Below are 20,230 nucleotides of genomic sequence, written 5' to 3'. Positions count from 1 at the left end.
GGTGTAGGTAGACAGGAAGTAGCTCGCTTTTGGAAGCTGCAGAGTTGGTGAGGTAAGGTTGGCTGGTGGCTTTTCCTATTTCCCTGATCTCTTAAGTTTTTCACCCCTACATTTGGCTCCATGTTTTTTTATTTAATATAACCATTTAGAAATTCATCTACAAAGATGCTTCCTTAGAATGGATTTTTAGATCTCCAGGGTTGAAGGGAGGACTCAGCAGTTAGGAGCACACGTGCTCTTCCAACGGACCCGAGTTTGGTTCCTGGCACATATATTGCACAGCTCATAGTTGCCTATATCCAGGGCCAGGGAGATCCGACTTACCTGATCTTCCGAGGCACCTCTGTTCATGTGCACACATCTGCACAGAGACACATGCACACACACATGATTAGGAACGAGGTGTTTGTTGGTTGGTTGGTTGGTTGGTTTTTAAGAAAGGGTTTTTTAAATCTTCAGATAAACATAGTCATGTTTCAGTCGTCCTCAAATGACAGCTTGACTTCCAGCAGCAGATGTTAAAACTTCTTAAGAATGACTGTCCCCTAAAGCCATGCCACATTATCCATTGCTCATTTGTCATTTTAGGATAATTCCATCTTTGTCTCTAATTGTTCGGTTGACTTCCTGAGTGTCCTTGTCTTTGCAGGCATCTTCTTTATCCAGCCACGGTCAATACTCTCTTTAAGAAAGGGTTGTTTCTCACAGACGAGAGGAAAATCAAGGAGTTCTACCAGCATTTTAAAACTTACGATGACAGTTTTGAGTATGGATCCCAGCTGCCGGAATGGCTCCTGAGGTAGGGTGGCCTTCTGCAATTGGTTCTTTGACCAAATTTCTTTTCAGCAACATATATCTATAATCTATCTAATCTCCATCTTGCTCTCTCTTTAATATGTGTGTGCACATGTGTGCCCTGTATGAATGTGGAAGCCAGAGGATGACGTCAGGTGTCTTGCTGTATCATTCGTCATTGCAGGTTTTGAGACAAGGCTGATCACCAAGCCTAGCGCTCACCGTTTTGCCTAGCCTGGCTGATCACCAAGCCCCCAGCATTCCCTGTCTCTGCATGGAATTGCAAGTGCATGCTGCCACGCTGGCTTTCATGTGGGTGCTGGTGACCTGAACTCACGCCTGCACAACAAGCGGGTTACCTCCTGAGCCACCCTCCTAGCCCCCATTCCTCTTACTTATCATTTATTTAGCACTTTGTTTTTGTTTCACTTGAGTAAATGTATATAGGGGTGCAGTGCACTTGCCGTAGTGAATGTGTGGAGGAGGCTGGAGGAAAACTTTGGGTCTGGGTACTCACTTCCCACCTTGTTTTAGACAGGATCTAAAACATCGCAGCATAACTCAGGTTGGTTGGCCAAGCTTCAAGGGGTTCTATTGTCTCCGCCTCCCATCTCCCTGTGGGAATGAAGAAATTACCCATGAATGCTACCATGACCAGCTTTTAGTAGGTTCTAGAGAATCAGACTCCTCTGGTCTTCAATACTGTGTGGCAAGTGCTTTATCCACTCAGTCATGTTTCCGGCCACATTTCTTCCTCTTAAGTAGAATCACATCGGTTGAGGTGGAAGGCAGCTGTTTCTGTGACTTTTTTTTTTTAAATGGTGGTGGGAGAGAGTGTGGTGTTCTCACTGTATAGCCCAAGCTGGCCCTGGAAGGCATGGCCTCGGGCTCCAGGATGCTGGCACTGCAGGAGTGCACCATCACACCAGGCTCCGTGACCTGCTTGTTGTAGTGTGCACGTATGAAGTGAAGGAGGATCAAAAAGAGATGTACTTCTTCCTCTGTCCTTCTCTCTGTTCTTTCTTTCCTCCTTCCTGCCTTCATCCCCATCTTCCTGTCCCTTCCTTCCTGTAAAACAGTGTGTGTGTGTGTGTGTGTGTGTGTGTGTGTGTGTGTAAGGCGGGAGGGAGGAAGGGAGAGAGAGGGAGGAAGAAGATGAGAAGGTGGCATGGAGAATGTATCTGATGCTCTTCTCAAGTACAGTGTGTCACTGTTGAGTTGATTCTATTTGAATCCATGCTGAATCAGTCCCCGCCTCCATAAGACATAAGTAGGCGTCATCAAATGCTTTTGTCATCATTGGCTCTGCTAAACATTCGTAAAATGCAGTGAAAAGTAACTGCATTTTAAAAAGTTCTTGGCAATTGCTCTATGTTTTATCCTATTTGGACAGTCATAGATGGCATGGATGGGTAACTTATAAACAATAAATATTTATTTCCCATACTTTGGAGGCTGTGACAGCCAAGATGAGGGTTTCAGCAGGATGGTCTCTGAGGAGGGCTTCCTTCTGGGGGCAGACTGTCGACTTCTGACTGTGCCTTCAGAGTGGAAGAGGCAAATCAAGTGCTTTCCAGTGTTTTATAGACACTAATCCCACTGGTAAAGAGTTCACTCTTGTAGTGGGGAGATGTTCTAGCTGTGACCTTGAAGCACCACCCCTAGTGAGGTAGCAGGTAACTGTTACACCTGCCAATCACCTTGAAGTACATGCCCCCAGGGCGTGGCCACTTGGGACCCCTAAGACCTGGGATGCACTTACGTGGCTCTCTCTCCATCTCCTCGTAGTTCTGGATGCTGAGATCTCGGACCAGGCAAATCAGCATGAGACATAGCTCAGCTTTCCCGAACCCTACGATAAATCCCCCATGGTAGTGAGCTAACCCCGAAATAAATTCCTTTGCTCGTTAAACAGACTCGGTAGATTTCTCGAATCACTCTCTATCTTGTAATATTGTCTTTAACACCCTGCTCCTAATACGATCACCTCCAAGTTGAGAATTTCAGGACTCGATTTTGCAGGGGACCCAGATCATTAGCAGTGAGTGGATGGTGGGAATGGATAGATGAGAATAAAATGGTGACAACTGATGGACTTTGCTTAGCTAAATCAGCCTCTGGCCTCTGTGCTGGACTTTCACCTGTCACTCTTAGGACAGACACAGTGAACGTGAACCAAGTAATTGACGCACCATTTTCTCCTTCGGTGGCGGGCAGCCCGGTAGGAATCCCAACGGCTGTTTACAAAGGCACTGAAATGAGTCCCCAGTTTTACCTGTGAACTAACAATTCAGAAGTGGACCTCTTTGGAAATGCTAACTGGAAACAGATGAATTTGAGGAAATTATTCTATTTTCAGAAGTATTCTTCCTTTTTTAAAATATAATTTACTTATTTTTGTTATTTTCTGTACATTGGTATTTTGCCTGCATGCATGTCTCTGTGAGGGAGTTTGATCCCTTGGAACTGGAGTTACAGACAGGTGAGAGCTGCCATGTGGGTGCTGGGAATTGAACCTGGGTCCTCTGAAAGAGCATCCAGTGCTCTTAACCACTGAGCCATCTCTCCAGCTCCAACATTCACTCCTCTTATATCATAACCTGTCACCTTAAACACCCTTGCAAATCACTAATTATATGGTTTTTTTGTTATTGTTGTTTTTTAATGCAGAAACTGGTCAAAGTCCAAAAGATGGCTCCTGGCGCTGTTTGAGAAAAATATTGAGGAAATGAAAGCTCAGGAGTCTGCAGGTCATTCTGGGGTGAGTTACCTCCTCATTCACTAAGATCTATGTAATGAATGTGGGACTAAACAGAGACCATACAAAACATTTTTTAGCTAGGAAATGCGTGTGATTGGATATACTTTTTGTACCATGTGATACACTCGGCATGCTTCTATACATTATTTTAATATCATAGCCTCACAGCACCAAGGCATTCTATTCTGTAGGATTACAAAATGGATGCTACAATAAAATTAAATTAAGCTCTTGGTTTTTTTTTTGTTTTTTTTTGTTTTTTTTCCCTTACAAAGTTGGCTATGCCAAAGGACAGAATTACAATTTAAAGGTCTTTGTTGCGTTACAGCATAATTCTCAAATTAGGCAACTTCCCATTCTGTACAACAGATGAAATGTTTTCATAGGCTAAGCAGAACTGGTTTTATAGAAAAAGGCTAGAGCAGGGTTCTCAACCTATGGGTCACAACTATTGGAGAGCACATATTTCTGTTGGTTTTAGGAACTCCAACCATAAACTTATTCTCTTATTATAACTCTAATTTTACTACTGAGTAGTCTCTCACTTCCCAAGACCAGTGGAAATACGTGTTTTTCTGATGGCCACAACCCTCAAGTTGAGAACCGTTGAGTAGAGAACTATGAAACTCAGAAACAAACAACAACAACAACAAAAAAACCTTCCCTTCTAAGACTGAGCACAGAACAAGAAAACTATGACCAATGGCTTAAAATTGGATTATTCTGGTGACTTAATGAGGGAAGGAGTCAACTGGACTCAGCATCCTTGTCCTCACTCTTGACCTGTTTGGGCACATCAGCTTCTCATTCTCCCCTAGATTTCTAAGAAGGTCACACAGGAACTTAGCTTTCATCCAATGACTTTGGTTTGAGCAACACCATATTGATTTGTGTTGTTGTTGTTGATTGGTTATAGGTACCTGCCCTTACTCACCAGGCCAAGGTCACCTGATATGGCCTCAAGGCATGAAACCAGGCAAGGCTGGAGGGGGCCACAGCAAAACTTAAGCTGTGGCAATTTTATTAAGAGCAATCAGACTTTTTATACCTCTATCTGAAACAGAATATAATGGGAATTGCCAGGATCAATATAGATGTAGTTGCCAGGACACAGTGACGTTTGCAAGCCATACAAGGGACACACGATTAATATCTAAGACCAATTGTGCTGTCACGCTTCCTGGACTTCCAAGGGAACATACAGAGAAACACAAAGCACATGAATGCTTCACTGCCTGAGCGAGCGTGTCGGTCTCTCAGGAGCTGGAAGGTACACTGTGGCCCAGGAGCCACTTCACTAGTTGTCTCCATGGCTGTAAGGAGCTGATCCAGTGTGAGTTAAAACACGAGTCAGGAGGAGTAGTCCCCAGGGCTTATTCTAGAGCCACGATTCTTTCAGTGTGACCCACAGACTACCAGCATCACCTGGGCGCCACTCACAAACTATGGGCTGGGGCCCAGTGGTCTTGGCCAGCAGCTTTCGAGGCACCCCTGAGGCTTGCTAAGTTGAGATTTTTCATCCCTGGCTGTAGGTTGAGTCACCTCTTGGAACTTTTAAGCAAAGTCAGATCTGATTCCTTGAAGTGCAACCCTAATTAGTTTTAATAATAAAAACCTGGAGTCAGATTTTGGGCGTGAAAGCTGAAAGATCAGAGAAACAGAGCAGCCAGCCACTAGAGACTTCTTACCTCTACGAAATCTCAGACTGAGTGGGCAGGATCCTGTCTCCACCTCCCGAGTGCTGGAATTTAAAGAGTGAGCCACCACCGCCTGGTTAACTAGTGGCTAGCACCACCTTCTGATCTCCAGGCAAGCTTTATTTGTCAGAACACAAACAAAATATCATACAACAGTTCCCGAGCTCTGAGCCCTCAGAGCCTGGGTTTCATTTGGTCTGGGTTCTAGGTTTCAAATTTGGTCACCAGACGTGCGACCTTAAACACAGGACCTAATGTCTAGACCTCACATTCCTCACCTGCCTTGCAGAGCGTTAGGAGGTCACATTAGTTCATTTTTGTAGAGGGCTTACAACATAGTAAGGACGAGGTGAGAGCTTGTTTTTGTCACTGTTTAAAAACTCATCTCAAGAACAGGAAGACAGCTCTGTTAGTAAGGTGCTTCCCTTGCAAAAAAAAAAAAAAAAAAAAAAAAAAAAAAAAAACGAGGACCTGAGTTCCATCCTCAGAACCTATGTCATGAAACTGGTCCCGGACTTACAGTCCCCATACTAGTGGACACAGGCAGGTCCCTGGAGCTCATTGGCCATACAGACTAGCCTAATCTTCTATTTTCAGGTCAGTGCAAGACCCCTATCAAAAAACAGGGCAGGAGGTGGATCCTGATAAGTGAAAATACCTGCTGCTGTCCTCTGAAGCCACATGCATTCACATGCTCATGCATGTAAACACACACACACACACACACACACACACACACACACACACACACACACACACCTGCACACACATAAACATAAATTTAGAGAACACATAGTCACTTAAAAACTGGGCCTGAAGATCTGCAATCCCAGCTACTCAGGAGACTAGGACAGGAGAATCGAAAGTTCAAGGCCTACCTGGACAACCTAGTGAGACTATCTCAAAATAAAAAGAGATGGCTGTGATGTGCTTAGGGATAGGGTGGTTTCTTAGCATGTTGAGGCTCTGCTTTCAATCTCTAGTACCAAAAACAAACAAATAAAAATCTACTACCATTATTTTAGCATTTCAAAATGATACAGAGAGCTGGGCAATGGTGGTACACACCTTTAATCCCAGCACTCAGGAGGCAGAGGCAGGTGAATCTCTGTGAGTTCGAGGCCAGCCTGGTCTACAGAGCGAAATCCAGGACAGACTCCAAAAGCTACACAGAGAAACCCTGTCTCAAAAAAACAAAAAAGAAAAAAAAAATGATATAGAGAGCTTCTGATTTTAGTTGTAGATTGTCACCAATAATGCTGATTCACTCTAGAAAGGAAGATAGCCTTAGGAAAAAAGAAATATAAATGATTTGTATCTGTGATGGTGAGTTTTAATTTTCAAATCGGCACAATCTAGACTCACCAGGAAAGAGAACCTTAGTGAGGGATTTTATAGTGGGTGTGTCTCCAAGGGACTGTCTTGATTGCTCCGTGGGTGGCACCATTCCCTACGCAGAGGATCCTGGATTGTTTAAGAACGGAGAAAGCCAGCTGAGCACTGGCTTGTGTACATCCATTGCTCTTTCTTCTTGATGATGGACATGACTAGCGGTTTCAAGTTATTGCTGCCTTGACTTGCCTAAAGTGGTGGACTGTAATCCGGAATGATGAGCTAACATAGTTCTTTCCTCCCCTAAGTTGCTTTTGTTGGGGTACTATTATTATTTTTTCTTTTTAACCACAGCTGCAGGAAATGAAACCAGCACAGTACCTTTCTCTTTGTCTTTGTATCCTTTCTGTTGCTGTGATAAACATGCTGACCAAAGGGACTTAGAGGAGGAAAGGGTTTATTTCATTTTATGCTTCCAGGTCATGATTCATCACTGAGGGGAGTCAGGGCAGGAACTCCAGGCAGGACACTAGAGGCAGAAACCATGGAGGAACTGTGCTTGCTTAAGGCTCTGACTCATTCAACAGGCATATGTGTCACCCACAGTGGGCGGGGCCAGCCTACAGAAGTTTAACACAGTCAAAACAGACACTTGGAACAGCTAGATGTGCTGTGGAGCATCAGAATATGAAATCCATAGTTAAAATGATCAGTTCTGCTCTCCCATCATTATGGACGTGATAGATAAGGAATTTTCAGAAGGCAGTTGCTATGCGCCAGTCATGGCTACCCATTGCCCGAAGTCATTTCCTATTTTATATGACAACTTTAATGCCAAGAAGACGATTGATTGGCAGGGCTAATCAACCTGGGAAACGTGCATGCTTCGTTAACAGCAAGTGACACCAGCACCTCGGTTGGTTCTCATCCTGCTGATGTATGCATTTCTTTCCCACTAACTTCTTTATTGTGCTAGTTTCCTCGTGTGAATGCCGAATGTGAATAATAGTAGCTGCTTCTTGGAACCATGCTAATATACAAATGAGCCAAACACTTGGAAAGACCTTAAAACTGCTCTGGCCCCAGGCAAGCGGGGATCGATCATAGCGTCCATATTGTTTTCCTATCATGGTACTGAGTTAAGATTAAAAGCACATCCATCGCCTGAGTGTCTGCCCTCTGGTGGAGAAGCAACCATGGGCAAAAGCACACTGGAGAAATCCCTGCATGAAGTCAGTTACAGTGTTTCTGTGGTCACCTGGGGAACAACCAGAGTGGGTTGTTTTGCTCTGAGTTGGCGCCATTTAAGTCAAAACATCTGTTTTCCCAGGAGCTTGACCTGAGCTCCTCGTATATACTGGCCAGCCCTCTACTTCTGGGATGAATTTCTAGTTCTCCCTTTTACTTTTTATTTTGAGGAAGAATTTTACGAAGTCTCCAGATAGGGTCTTGAACTCACTTTGGAGCCCAAACATACTTTGAACTTGAAATTCTCCTGCCCCAACCTTCCAAGTTGCATGATTACAGCCCTGTACCACCAGGCCTAGCGACTTAATTTTCCTATGAGCAGAGGTTTGCTTGTGTTAAAAGGGTAACGTGTGGGTTGGGTTTGTAACTCAGCTAGTAGAATGCTTGCCTGGTACGCAGGAGGACCTGATTTCAACCTCTAACATTGCATAATAATAATGGTAACAGCTGGGTGTGGTGGTGCATGCCTTTAATCCTCTGTGAGCTCAAGGCTAGCCTCAGCTACATAGTGAGTTCCAGGTCATCGAGGCCTACACAGTGAAACTCTGTCTCAAAAATCAAACACTATATTTATGAAAATACAGACATCACAAGTAACCAAGCAATCCCCAGCAAAACAAAAACAAAATAAAACAAAAAAAACAAAACCAAAAACAACGTTTTGGGTCCGGGTGTAGCTCAGTTCGAAGAGTGCTGGCCTAGCATGCACAACACCCCAGGTTCATCTCCGGTACTGACTGAAGCAGGTGTGGTGGTACATTTGTGAAATCTCAGCACTGAGGAGGGAGAGGGGGGAGAAGCAGGAATGCCAGGTCATCTTCAGCTATGGAGAAAGTTGACCTTGTCTCAAGTATTTTATTGGTAACTGTACTAATATTTACTTCTCAAAATTTTATGAAGTAGCCGGGTGGTGGTGGCACACGCCTTTAATCCCAGCACTTGGGAGGCAGAGGCAGGCGGATCTCTGTGAGTTTGAGGCCAGCCTGGGCTACCAAGTGAGCTCCAGGAAAGGCGCAAAGCTACACAGAGAAACCCTGTCTCGAAAAAAACAAAAAACAAAACAAAACAAAAATTTTATGAAGTAGGTACCACATCAAGGCCATCTTATAGATGAGGAGATTCAACCGCTAAAATAGTCTAGTGATTTATACAGGATCATTCAGTTCCCTAATAGTGACGCCACAGGGCAGAACTTCAGCTCTGCTCCCCTGGAGTTCCTGTTCCCCATTCCCATACTACCATGCAGGGGACCTTAGACTGCACTCCTGTGAGCATCAGACACAGTGTCTCTTGGACTAAAGATGAATGAATGGTTCCAGGGTCATGGGTCAGTCTAGGCCAAGTGCCCAATGAGCAAGCATGGGGATCTGAGTTTCAGACCCCCCAGAGCCCCCACAAAAATCTGGGTATAGTGACACATGTCTGTAACCCCAGCTCTGGGCAGACAGAGGGGTAGGTGGATTCCTCAAGCTCATTGGCTAGCCCAGCTGGCGGAACCGAGGAGCTTCAGGCTCAGTAAGAGACTCTGCCTCAAAAATAAAGGTGGAGCCTGGCAGAGGAAGGACACCCAGTGTCAGCCTCTGGTCTCCTTGTGCGTGCGCTTGCCCACACATCCACACCAATAAGTACATAGAGCACACACAGAGGAGAGAACAATAGAATGATTTCTTGTTTATGGACATCTGTCCTTGTCACATAGCTGTGGTCTAACAAGGGTCATTTCTTTCACACAGACCCTGGTGCAGGCCATACTGGATATTGTGGAAATGGAATCATGTCAACACAGTCCTAACTATGGACTCCTGATACTTTGGGCTTCTCTGGCCAACGCTCCTCTTGTGAGTACCAGGGGGACGATGGGGCTCATTTCCATCCGCTTGACTTTCTTTTGTTCTTTGGTGTTATTTTCCCTTTCTCTTCAGTTCTTCACTTACTTTGGGGAACAAAAAGAGAGCAGTGCACTGGGGTGTAAGATTAAAAGCAACAGTGAATGCTTGACAGAATCCGGCTGGGTAGCTCAGTTGGTGAGATGCTGGCCTCACAAGCTACAGTTCCTAAATGCTGGTGGGTGTGGCAGGCTGCCTGAGATCCCACTGCTGGAGAGGTGGAGACAGGGATCTGTGGGGCAAGCTGACCAGCTAATCTAGCCTGATCAATGAGCTCTAAGTTCAGTGAGAGCCCCTGTCTCAGTGAATGATGAAAAGAGTGACCGAGGAAGGTAACCAGCATCAATCCCTAGCCTCTGCAGGTAGGAGCATTCATGTACACACACGTCCACACACACTTCTGCACAAACATAGATGCATACATACCAGGTGCATGTGCGCGCGTGCTTTAAAGGAACACACACACACACACACACACACACACACAGAGAGCACTCACATTTACATATTAAATCCCCCACCTCCCCAAAAATCCCACCCCAGCACACTAAGGAGGCACAGCCTAGATCCAGAGAGAATTCTGCCCCCTGACATGCTTGCCCTTTGGGCCCCCTGTGTACCGTTTAAGGGGCTCTGACTTTGTCAGGCTGGATGCTCTGTATGCTGCACACTTGAACAAAGCCCAGCCCAGCTTTGAACCAGGCTGAGAGAATGGCAAATGATGGTTTCAGATGGAGCTGCTCATCTCCAGCCACAGGGGTGGTCACTTAAAATCTCTGTGCCCCCCATTTCCCTTGCAAGAAGTCGGGGAGGGAGGAAGGGAGAGAGAGGATATGAGTATGAGCATAAAAACTTCTGACAGTGATGCTGGCAGCAATCCCAGGGGTTGCTCATTTCTGGACAAGTCTCTGTGAGATCCAACAAGATGCTCTAGTCATGTCCGGTGAATGTGAGCGCTCCCTCTCCTCCAGGGTACCCATGCATCTGTATTTCTTGGTCCCTTGGTTCTGCAAGCTTCTCAGTGAATGGGGCTTGTGACATTGAGATTCACTGCACATCTAAAGACAGCAGGGACCTTTAAACCCATTGACTTTTATGTACTTAACTGATGGATTTAGTTTTCTGTTTGTTTGTTTTGAGGCTGTCTTGCTATGCAGCCTCAGGCTGCCCTTGAACTTGCAATTTCAGGTGCTGAGATTAGAGACATGAAGCACAGTGTTGGGCAACTGTTTTCTATTATATTTTTCTTTTACTAGGTGAACAAAATACTGAGTTTCCTTAGGACATATTTATCCATGTATATCATTGAACTTGGCCCATGGCTCTCCTCATTACCTCTTGCCCCCTTTCCCACCCACTCCCTTCCTTCTTCCCAAATGGTCCCCCATCTGCTTCCAGGTGTGTGTGTGTGTGTGTGTGTGTGTGTGTTCCTTTAAAGCTAATGTGAACTGGGTGAAAGCCAGGAGATCTGCCTGCGATTCTCTGTTTAGCCTGCCCTGACTCCCTAGTCAGCACACTGTCTGGCTGACCCAGGCTGTTCCTTACGTTGGCTGCAGCAGAAGGATGGCTGTCTGTGTATCTCTGCTTGATGAAACAGGGACGCTCAGCCCATCTCTGGCAAGCGTAGTTATTCTTTTTCTTTTTCTCTAACCACTAGAAATAAATATTACACATTTCTCTTTCCTGTTTCTGAAGGCCTACGTGGCTAGGTGATTTTTAGGCCCCAATAATGTAACTTCTTTTAACCTGTTGCAAATAACAGAGACAGATACTCTGGCCTTTCTGCTCCAACATGTAGCACCCGGAAGAATATATAGTTCAGCAGTGGCAGTCAAGTGGGGAGCCCCATGCCTCCCCCTACTCTCTCCGCTCTCCTATTCCTCTCTGACTCTTCTCAATTAATTGATCGAACTTCAGCAACACCTAAGAGCAACTTCCAAACATGCACACAACAGCCACAGGCAGTGCGTTAGTTCTCAGGACCTTTCCAGAAAGGTCCCCTGCAGAAGCCACACAAAGCGCTATTGATCGGACACAGAGGTCAGTTCTTTGTGATTGGGCCTGGCACTAGTCTGAGAGGATGTGTCTGACGATGACCAAAAGTTTGGATCTTCCTCGTTGGCACCTCCACAGGGTAGGGTGAGGCCTGAGCAGAGACCTTGGAAAGGCCTTCTCATCAGATCTGAAGCCAGTTCCCACAGCTGGGCGGCAGAGGGCTGGCTAGTCCTTTAACCTCTCCCAGCCTGCATCCGTGTCCTCATCTGAACTGCCTCCAAGGACGGTTGGGAGGATTTAACTGGAAGTAATGAAAAGTGCTTAACAACATTGGTGCTCAATAAATAATGTGTGTGCCGTACATAAAAACACCACCCTTGTTGAAATCAATGGCTTCTTTCAGTGGCCCATTAATAATGAATGTAGACTGCCATGGATCCCAAATGCTCGACCCCTGAATGGCCAGGATGGGCATGGCCCTACGGTTTGGGCTTTTGGGATCAGGATGGGCATGGCCCTACTGTTTGGGCTTTTGGGATCACCCATTGCTAAAGAAACCCTAAGAGCTGTAAGTGATGGGTGGGTCATTCAGGCCCAGATGGGGTCAGTGCTTCTCTTCTCCCTTGCAGCCCCCAGAGCCTGTGCTTTAGATGGGATGGTTACCTGCTCACCAGGAGGCTCTGTTTTGGCCCAGGTGTGCTTTGACAGACCATTGCAAGATTTTGGCCATAATTCATAAGATTATGTTGATGGAAAAACCATTTCCTAGTTCTAAGAAGTTCCTGACTGGCCAAAGAACTTTCTAGAACATTTCTCAGCTGTATCAAAGCTGACTTTTTATCTGCTGCTTCTCTGAAGCGGTAACTATGCTCAGCGGCTGTCATGGCACCGTTCTGCTCAGTTATTGTCATGGTAGCACGTGTGTGGCCTTGCACAGTGACCTCTGCTCCCCTGACCAGCTGTGTGTATTTCACATCTCTAACGTCAAGTTCTTTGATCAGAAACTGCTTTATATGTATTGGTGTTTGCCATGATTGATAGAAGATTATCTGGAATGTTATAGAGATTTGTTCTTTCTTGTTTCAAAAAAAGGTCAATGATAGCCATCACTTTGAGCTCTAAATGAGAATATTAAGTATACAACAAGCCAAAGTAAAAAGATAAATAGCAAGTGATGAATAGATGATGGATGGATGGATGGATGGATGGATGGATGGATGGATGGATGGATGGATGGGTGGATGGATGGATGGATGGATACATAGAAAGACATCATCAAATCAGGCACTCTAAACATCCAGCAGAAATCAGCTGGGAAGACATTTGAAGACATCCAGTTCTGGGTCTCCATGGAGAGAGTCTCCAGCAGAGCAGTCTCCTCTCTGCTGAGAGTTCCAAGTGAAAGAACAGGCAGCAACAGAGAGAGATGGCATCAACAAATCAGGTGCTCAGAGTGTCCATCGGAAACCAGCTGGGGAAACGGAGGCAGCCGGACTTCCCAGCTAAGCTTGCTCTCCAGGGGTGAGCTTGCCATGGCGATGCTTCCGGCTTCTCCTTCCCACTCTGCAACTTTTACAGCATGGCTGAACAGTGATAGCATCTGGTGGGAATGGCCTGCCCTCCTGCTGTTCTCCAGGGCACAGTGCTGTCTTGATCTAACTCGTCTGTTGTCCTTCTTCTCTGTCACAGAGTGGGGACCTCTCTGTGGTCCCATTTCTCACACCAGAGGAGGCTGGCTCACTCCTGACATTAACACACTAGGGTCTGAAGTGGGGGAACCAACCCCACTTCCAGTGCCAGCTTCTCAGTGAGCTTACACAGCACGTGGCGATTAACTTACATATGGCTCCTCCTGGACTCCATCAGCATCCACCACATCTCCTCTTGGATGCTGCTGAAGGATCCAGCCAGCCTCAGAGCCTCCTTCCTCATCTCTTCTCACTTCCTCCTTAGCTCTCCTACAAGTGGCTTGTTGTAGCCGCCCTGCAGTTTGGTGGCCAGTTGGCTTTCTTTTTTGCACTCTGACCATGGACTTGACCCTTTGGCATAATACTGATTGTTACTCCATTGGGCAGCACTTTTGAAATCCTTTACCAAATGTGTCAGTGACCTTTGCTTTTTGATTCAGTATTGCCTGGAAACATTCTACTAACTCTTTAATACCTTTTCCTATGTTTATGTTTTTGTTTATTGAGACAGGGTCCCACGCTAGCCTTTGAACTCATAATCCTCTTGCTTCAGTTTCTCAAGTAGAGTCCAGGACTATAGGCATGTGCCAGGCTGCCTAGCCCTTTCCTTAGTTTTAAGAAGTATAGAAATCACTTGTCCTTTTGGCTAAGGTGAAGTGGGTTATCGGTTCTTATCAGTGTAATATCACACACATCCTCTCTCTGAGGACAGGACAGTCAAAACAGACGTTTGGAGCTGGGAGGCAGAATGAGAGCTTGCACTGTCCACCCACTGCATGCACCTCTGCTATTGCGGCACCTCCATCAATGGTGCACCCCACTTGGGGGAGCATCTGAAAGAAGTACTCCCTTCCCCCTAACTATTGTAGGGGGAGGCAAGGTCTCATGTAATCGTGTAGCCCAGGTTGGCCTCACACTGGCTCTGTCAGGGAGGATGGCCTTGAACTCCTTATCCTCTTATACATCCCAGGTGCTGGGATCACTGTCCTGTACCCTCACACCAAAAGTTCATTGTTTGTTTTGATTCATTTTATTTTTTGTATGAGTATTTTACCTGCACATGTGCCTGTGGAAGTCAGAAGACAGCAGATCCCCTGGAACTGGAGTTCTGGGTGGTTGTGAGCTGCTGCATGGGTGCTGGGAACCGAACCCAGGGCCTCTGCAAGAGTAGCAAGTGCTATTAACTGCTGAACGATCTCACCAGCCCTCAAAAGTGCTGCCTTAAAGGTATAATAATAATAATAATAATAATAATAATAATAATAATAATAGCAGACTTTAACAATAGGAAAGCTGTTAAGGGAAAAAGCACTTTACACCATCGTGCAGCCATTTGTTATTGAGCTGAATTCTAGAGTTGTCCATAAAAATAAATGGTGCCCAATTTTAGTGAGTCTCAAAACCGCAGTCCGGCACACAGGAGCTCTTCTTGTGGAACGGAAGGTCTCTGAGCATCACTGGGATGCGTTCTCCAGTGTGAACTCTGACTTCAAATACAATGAATCAAGTATGGAGTGATTATTAATCAAATCCAATAACTTTTAGCGCTTCCGTTGATCGCTGATGGGAGGAAGAACCTGAGGAGGGAGACAGGAGAGAGCTCCCTGAGGGTGTGTGAAGATGAGCTAGATAATCCTCAGGCTAAGTTCTTCCGGGTCGGATGCTGCTCCAGACTGTCTGCACTCCAGGGCCCTGGGCCCCGGTCCTCTCGTTCCTCTGTCTGAACAAGGCTGTATGTACATCCTTGTGTTCCCAAGGATGCACCAGGGAGGAAGGCAGCCTGAGCTTGGCTGTCTTCAACACTTCCCCTCAGTACTGCTCTTCCCCTTTTGACCACACGGGGGAGGATTGGGATCATTTCAAGGGACATCCTGTTTCACAAAAGCAATAAACCGACAAAAGACGTAAGTTATACAAAGTGTTACCTGGGTCACCTCAGAACTGATTTCAAAATAATTTTTCCCACTTGCAGTTATTTTATTGATATTTTCCATTTTTGAGAATTTCCTGCATCGGTGCTGTATTTACATCATTTCCACCTCTCCCTTGTCGTCCCCCCCCCCCAACTCCTCCTCTGTCTGCTTCCACTCCCTCTCAAGCTCATGATCTCTTCTTTAATACAGTAGATGCTGATAGGGAAACAGTGAGAGGGAGATCCAGCCTTCTCGGGATCAAACATTCCTGTATTGTCTAACCTTAGAAGCAAAAACTTCCACCTCAGCAGGAAGCTCATTTTTAAGATGCACATTTTTATCTTACGCATATTATATAGGGAAGATATGAAATACTCTTTTTTACTCAAACTCATTTATTTTGATAAATATTAGGGATGAAAAAATCATTACTCTCCAAAATATGGTAGCTGTTGATTAAAAAATGTACACATGAAGACCGTTCTGGGGCATTTATTTGGGGGTCAGACGTTAAAGCAAAAGAGACCACTCATGGAAGCATCCAAAGCTGGCAGGTTGAGTGGTCCAGGGTAGAAGCAGAATTCTGCACAATCGAAAAGATGAATGCAGTCTACTTGGTAGGAGGAGACATTTATAATTGATGACAAATTCCAATAGAGATCCTGGCTGTCCAATCTATATCAGAAGCAGCTGCGTTCAACTTAGTTTTAAAACCCTAGACTGAGGTTTGAAATTCCTACAAATAGCAAATAGATAATCATTTGTATATTACCTGTGTTTCCATTGAACATTGAAAATTACATTAATAGATATAAAGTAATCCTGATATGCCAAAAGGGAGAATTTACGGGTGTACTTGGGTGTAAAATGGCTCTGTTTTTCTTGTGGTGAAGTCTCATCGTCTGTTCATTTTACTTTTATTCTATATTAATTTTGAGGAGTGCTGGGTACTGAACCAGGACTTGTATGTTCATACCATACCAGTGTCCTACCGTCAAGCCTCATCTCCAGCCCCCCATAGTTTACTTAATGAGACTTAAGTATGGTTTCCTGGAATTATTTAAAATTATTATGTTTTAGTTGCAAGAAGAAAATTTTCTAGTTGATTCTCATTCCCTCTCTCTTGCTCTCAACATAGCCTTGTTGTATAGGCCTGGCTGCTATGAAATTCACCTGGAAGCCAAGTTGTCCTTGAACTCATAGCAATCCTCCTGCCTCTACTTCCCAGATTGTAGCTATGTGCCACTACTCTCCTCTGCTTCATTTGTATTTTAAGGTTATTAAATCATGGCAATATTTTCATGTTGTATTAACATTCTTAGATTATGATTTGTTCTGAATATTTAGTGAATGGCTTCATGGCATTTCATGTTTCTTGTTAGTAAACACAATTCTATCTTTTCTAGTTCAGCAAAGATAGTTGCCTCTATGTAAATAGTATAGCTAAACTATAGCAACAGAATTGGTGTATACATTGGACATCTTAATGATATCACTCTTATTTTAAAATCTGGTTGTTTTGAAAGGTGATGCTTAGTAGCATGCATTTAAAAAAATGTTTTTTTTTTTTTTTTGGTTTTTCGAGACACGGTTTCTCTATGTATTTTTGGTACCTGTCCTGGATCTCACTCTGTAGCCCAGGCTGGCCTCGAACTCACAGAGATCCGCCTGGCTCTGCCTCCTGAGTGCTGGGATTAAAGGCGTGCGCCACCACCGCCCAGCTTTAAAAATGTTTTTTCCTTTATTTTTATTTAATTTTTTAATTCATTTTACATACAACCACAGATTCCCCTCTCATCCCTCCTCCCACTCCCCCCCCACTCCCCCTGACTCCCCCCCATCCCCTCAGCCCCTCCTTCAAAAGGCTAAATTCTCCCATGGGGGGACAGCTACGCCTGGTACATTCAGTTGAGGCAGGACCAAGCTCCTCCTGCCTCAAGGCTGAGCAAGGTGTCCAACCATAGGTAATGGGATCCAGAAAGCCAGCTCATGCACCAGGAGTAGATCCTAATCACACTGCCAGGGGCCCCTCAAACAGACCCAGCTACACAACTGTCTCCCGTATGCAGAGGGGTCTAGTCTGGTCCCATGCAGGTTCCACAGTTGTGTGGGGGTGTTTTACCTGCATGTACCACATGTGTGCAATGCCTGCAGAGGCCAGAAGAGGGCATCAGATCCTCCAGGACTGGGATTACAGATGGCTGTGAGCTATGATGTAGATTCTTAGAACGCAGCCTGTGTCCTTTGGAAGGGCCGGAAGTTCTCTTGACTGCTAAGCCCCTAATCATGTGCTTTTGAGGTCGACTGAAACACTGTCCTTGCTTCTTTCAGCTGCCTACAGCTAACACTAAATTTGCTCTCGTCACCTTGGGAGAAGGTTTCACGTTCGATGTGTTCCTCTTTTCCAGGTTGCGTTCTGGACACTCGGGTTTGTCCTGTCTCATCCCGACATCCACAGGACCATTTTAGAAGGCATAGCTTCCGTGTTTGGCACTACAGGTACTAACTTCATTTACGTCATTAAGGACTCATTTAGTGTCTGTGGTTTGGAACTTGAATGTCTGCCATGTTTTAAAGTCGGGGACCAGGGCTGGGGAGATGGCTCAGGTGGTAAAGTGCTGGCTGCCCAAGCGAGAGGACCTGAGTTCAATCCCCAGCACCGACACTAAAAACAAACAACAAACAAACAGATAAAAGGCTGGGCATGGTGACACACACTTGCAATCCCAGTGTTTAATGTGTAAAATTAGGGGCTGTGATGAGAAAAATAGAAAATAACTTTATTTTCTTGTTGAAAAGTTTAATATCATTGTATAAAATACCACACGAGTTAAAAGTTGTTCCTCCCTTGCCTCCTCCATAATGGCTGAAAATATCATTTCGAAAATATTTTATTTGGAGTCTTTGTCAAACTCCAGCAAACTTGGCTAGCCTGGGTACCTAAACGATGCCCTGCCAGCCCAGAAGGTGAAGCCAGCAGTACCGGGCTTCATCACCGAGAACTAGTGATGCTCGCCATGGGATTCCAGAAACACACTGAGGAGTACAGGGAAAGGCCACTGCCCTCCACAGAGCTCGGGTCTACAGAGCTGCCCAGCGGTGTGCATAGCCCCGTGTCCACGGGGAAGAAAGGGCAAGCAGGCGCCCTGACTCACGCTCTGTCCCCATCTGCTGGCACCTTTCCTGACTTCAAGTTCTCCGGATTCCTGCTCTTCGGGAAATACAAGGCCAGGACAGGAATGGTGGGGATGATGTGGAGAGCCCACGTGGCTCAGAGGCCACAACTGGACTGTGACGTGTCTGTGGGGCTTGAATTCGGAGCTCTTACACGTGGCTCCAGTGTAAAAAGACGAGACCCCCTTCTCCCCTTCTGTACCCTGGTTTGTTTTCAGAACCTGTTATTATTCTCTATTAACAGAAAAGCATCCCTTCAAACTGTCTCATGGGAATAGTTGTGGTGTATCGATGATTTCCATTGTAAGTTGTTACTGTAGAAAAGAAAACAACTCATAAAAATATAAAACTTTAAAAAGCCATATGTGTACAGAGGTAGCCCAGAGCCCTCTGAACAAATAAAATATCTCAGAACCAATGATGTGTAAGCTGTAGTAACAGCTCAGAGATTCAGATGTGGGAGGAGCCCACGAGGCCAGGAGTCTTGGAGACTGATATTGAGGAAGATATCCATAAATCTACACAAAAAAAAAAGCAATATTAGAGGATGCTGTAATCAAATATTCTCCAGAAAAATAGAACCAGTTAAAGATGGTTGGATGGATGCCTAGACCATAGATTATTAGGTATATAATTAGGTAGATAATAAATGAATGGAGAACTCTAGAAAGATTTAGTTTATTTTTAAAGCTTATTTGTATTTTTAAATTATATGGATGTTCATGTAACTGCATGTGGGTATAAGCATATGAGTCCAGGTTCCCACAGATGCCAGACGATGGAGTCACATCCCCTGTAGTTGGAGTAGCAGGCTCTTGAGAGCCACCTGATGTGAGTGCTGGGAACTGAACTTGGGTCCTTTGCAAGAGCAGCAGGGGTGAGCTCTTCACCCCAGAGCCCGGAAAGAGCTTTATGATGCGAAGTTGGTTGGTGTGATTACAGATCCTAGTGGTACACAGTCTTAGTCATGTGATCTCACGGGAAGTCTGTCCAGTCAGTTTGGTGGTTTCTCCAGAACTGGACGTGGATTCCTTTATTCTGTGCCTCCCGTTCTTGGCCAAGGGCCGCTATGAGCATGTCAGGTGCTCTCAGCATCCAGCCAGCCACTGAGAACTGCCTTGGCTCCTGCCCTCTGCTTGTGCAGAGCCTCACGGCCGGCCACGGCAGGAGGAGGGTGTTTTCAGGGCTCTCTGGAGCGGGATACACAGCCCTGCACAATTGAACGGCCTTCGGCTTGCGCAGGAACACAGACCTCGCCAAAGCTGCTACAGACGCCTGTTCCCTAGGCTTTGGGTTTCAGATGGTGTGTGTCCCATCTACTGCCTCAGGTGGCTGTGAGGTGAACAATGACCTTTAAAGGGTTCTCTCCCAGAACCTCTCGGGAAAAGCTCCCTGCTTTTCTGCTTCAGAAGTTTGGAAGACAAACAACAAATTACATTCTACTTGGTGCATTATTTTGAGAGAGGAAAAAAAAAAACAATGATCAGTTTAATGCATTAGTACGCTAAGACTATTATTAATGGCTGTCAAAGAAAACAGAATTGGGTGTGGATAATTACCAGTACCAGGGGTGGAAACGTGTGTTGAGTAGGTGAACCAGGTGTAGCACGAATCTTAAAAGGTCTTATTAATAAAAACAAACCTGGAGCCAGGTATTGGGGTGAATGCTGGAAGATCAGAGAAGCAGAACAGGCCATAGCCACCGCACCTTGCCAATTCCTCAGCTGATCCTGTTACCTCA

At 45.3% G+C, this 20,230-nt stretch overlaps 1 protein-coding gene and 1 non-coding gene across 2 annotated transcripts in view; both read left to right on the top strand.

The window, feature by feature from the left end:
- Cyp39a1 (cytochrome P450 family 39 subfamily A member 1) overlaps nt 1-20,230 on the top strand; it is a 92,404-nt gene that overhangs the window by 11,339 nt on the left and 60,835 nt on the right. The window contains exons 4-7 of the mRNA XM_042266391.2: nt 650-799; nt 3,466-3,556; nt 9,567-9,671; nt 17,724-17,814. Of these exons, the coding sequence (XP_042122325.2) occupies nt 650-799; nt 3,466-3,556; nt 9,567-9,671; nt 17,724-17,814 (437 nt within the window). The remainder of the gene's footprint in view (nt 1-649; nt 800-3,465; nt 3,557-9,566; nt 9,672-17,723; nt 17,815-20,230) is intronic.
- LOC121824905 (U2 spliceosomal RNA) lies at nt 14,032-14,223 on the top strand. Its single transcript, XR_006066910.2, has one exon. It is a non-coding gene; the product is annotated as a U2 spliceosomal RNA (small nuclear RNA).

This window comes from Peromyscus maniculatus, chromosome 21 (genome assembly GCF_049852395.1).
Source record: "Peromyscus maniculatus bairdii isolate BWxNUB_F1_BW_parent chromosome 21, HU_Pman_BW_mat_3.1, whole genome shotgun sequence".
NCBI classification, from domain to species: domain Eukaryota; kingdom Metazoa; phylum Chordata; class Mammalia; order Rodentia; family Cricetidae; genus Peromyscus; species Peromyscus maniculatus.
Note: the sequence above shows the minus strand (reverse complement) of the source record. Positions and strands in the feature narration are given on the sequence as shown.